Below are 2,291 nucleotides of genomic sequence, written 5' to 3'. Positions count from 1 at the left end.
CAGGTGGAACTTCAAATATAGGGCCAACGTTTTGAGAACACAGCACTGAGAAGAGATCAACTGAATAAAAATTCAATCACAACATTACAATTAAAAACGAGACATGGCTCAGAGAGCATGATGAATACAACGACGCACATAGACGGATAATATAAAACTTTCAGAAAATTAACTGAATGACTCATAGAGCCACACCCAAACTAAATAAAAAACGAGATCAGATCGATCGCACGATAGCTGGCCATGCACAGCGGCTGTAAATCCTCATCCCTCCTAGCTTAAATGGGATGTAAAGGACTCGAACTGAACACCAGATGGGAGGACTGCATCTGCATCATCATAGCACCGCCGGAGAAGCCGGCGCCGTTGTGGCTGGCGTCGCCACCGTACACCTGGGTACCGATGTCCCCTCCGGAGCTCATTATGTCATGATAGCCCTGCTGCTGCTGCGGTGACGCTAGATAGTGCGACGGAGACCCCATGTCTGTGCTGCCAGTGCTGATGCATGGAGCTGGCGGCGGCACCTGGACCTGAATTTTTGCCATGCGTTCGCCGAGGCTCTTGAGAAGCTCCTCCACCTTCCAACCAACGCGGGCGAGCTCCTCGACGCTGAGATCAACGAGGCCAGGGTGGTTGCCGTGCATGATGTTGTAAAGGAGGTACCTCATCTCGCTGTCCTGGCACTCGCGACGAGCCTTGACGACCTGGTCTCGGAGCTTGGCGATGCGCTGGTTGAGGAAGGCCTCCTGGTCCATCGTCTTCTTGCAATGTCCCAGCTCCGGCATGCTCTTGAATTCATTCAGTATACTCATCGCCTTATCGTGGGAAGGGAATACCTTAGGCTCCGCCTCATCCTCGCCGTACACCACCACGCAGGTCTTGACGTCGCACAGGGTGGCGAGCTCAGCTGCCTTCTTCGTCAGCCCTCCGAGACGCTTACTGAACCTAGCGCGCCGGGTCGAGTCGTTGTGGATGTATTTGAGGGTCACCTTCTTGCGGATCGCCTTCTTGCGACTCATTGCCAGTCAAGGGGTAAAACTAGCTAAGGAAAGGAACGATGGTGGTTTAGGTGGGGAGGGGTGGATTTATAATGGATGAATCGACCAAGGTTTAATTACATGATATGGTGACAGATTTGAAGAATATTGCATAAGATTTACTGCCTTAATTGTGTCCATATGTAATTTTGGCACCCATTTAAACTTTCCTTTTACCGTTTAAACCTTTTAAATTTACGCGCGTGCGACCGTTGGCCCCTTAAATCGCGAGAGCGCGGCAGATTGTATGGGTGCAAATAATTTCCAGGCAACGGCTCTTGAATGCTTATGTACCACACACGTCATTTTACTGAGCTTGTCAAGCCGTTCAAATGAATTGAGCGAGTACAACTCTCCGTTGCTCCTATCCAACGTGTCAAAGAAAGACATTATTAACGAGCTACCTGAAAAACCATCGATGATCTAACACACGTTGGACTAAACGGAAAAGGATAACATCTAAGTTCAAAGATAGGGTCCATAACCATAAGTAATGATTCCCTATCATGAGTGGGTCAACTGCACCAACGGATTTTTCATTGATACAGTACGCACAACTTATGCACCAAAGTGATGCTATGTTGTGGTGATATTTGTCCCACCTAACATAAACGGGAGGACACGACTTGCTCAAAATACAACAACCTTTGAGTTGTAAGAGAATATATGAACACCTTGCAATATTGAACTTCTTCAATATCTTGTCAAGGTATGTGTTTTGTGAAAGACCTATGAGGCGTCTCGATCTATCTCTATAGATCTTGATGCCTAATATATAAACAGTTTCTTCAAGGTCCTTCATTGGAAAAACTCTTATTCAAATAGGCCGTTATGCTTTCCAATAGTTCTATATCATTTTCCATCAACAATATGGCATCCATATATAATATGAGAAATGTTACAGAGCTTCCACTCACTTTCTTATAAATACAGGCTTCTTCATAAGTCTGTACAAACCCAAACGTTTTGATCACCTCATCAAAGCGAATGTTTCAACTCCGAAATGCTTGCATCAGCCCATAGATAGAGCGTTGGAGCTTGCATACCTTGTTAGCATTGATAGGATCGACAAAACCTTCCGGTTGTATCATATACAATTCTTCCTTCAGAAAGCCGTTTAGGAATGCCGTTTTGACGTCCATTTGCCAGATTTCTTAATCATAAAATGCGGCAATTGCTAACATGATTCGGACCGACTTTAGCATCGCTATGGGTGAGAAAGTCTCATCGTAGTCAATCCCTTGAACTTGTCGA

At 45.8% G+C, this 2,291-nt stretch overlaps 1 protein-coding gene across 1 annotated transcript; it reads right to left on the bottom strand.

The window, feature by feature from the left end:
- Window positions 1-278: 278 nt before the first annotated feature.
- LOC123405806 (agamous-like MADS-box protein AGL80) lies at window positions 279-1,019 on the bottom strand. The gene has a single exon (XM_045099353.1). It carries the CDS (start codon window positions 1,017-1,019, stop codon window positions 279-281), a length of 741 nt encoding a protein of 246 aa, XP_044955288.1.
- Window positions 1,020-2,291: the final 1,272 nt, after the last annotated feature.

Source organism: Hordeum vulgare, chromosome 6H (genome assembly GCF_904849725.1).
Source record: "Hordeum vulgare subsp. vulgare chromosome 6H, MorexV3_pseudomolecules_assembly, whole genome shotgun sequence".
Lineage (NCBI taxonomy): Eukaryota > Viridiplantae > Streptophyta > Magnoliopsida > Poales > Poaceae > Hordeum > Hordeum vulgare.
Note: the sequence above shows the minus strand (reverse complement) of the source record. Positions and strands in the feature narration are given on the sequence as shown.

What these genes read in the sequence shown, in the direction of transcription:
- LOC123405806 (XM_045099353.1), bottom strand. Translation starts at nt 1,019, where the DNA reads ATGAGTCGCAAGAAGGCGATCCGCAAGAAGGTGACCCTCAAATACATC.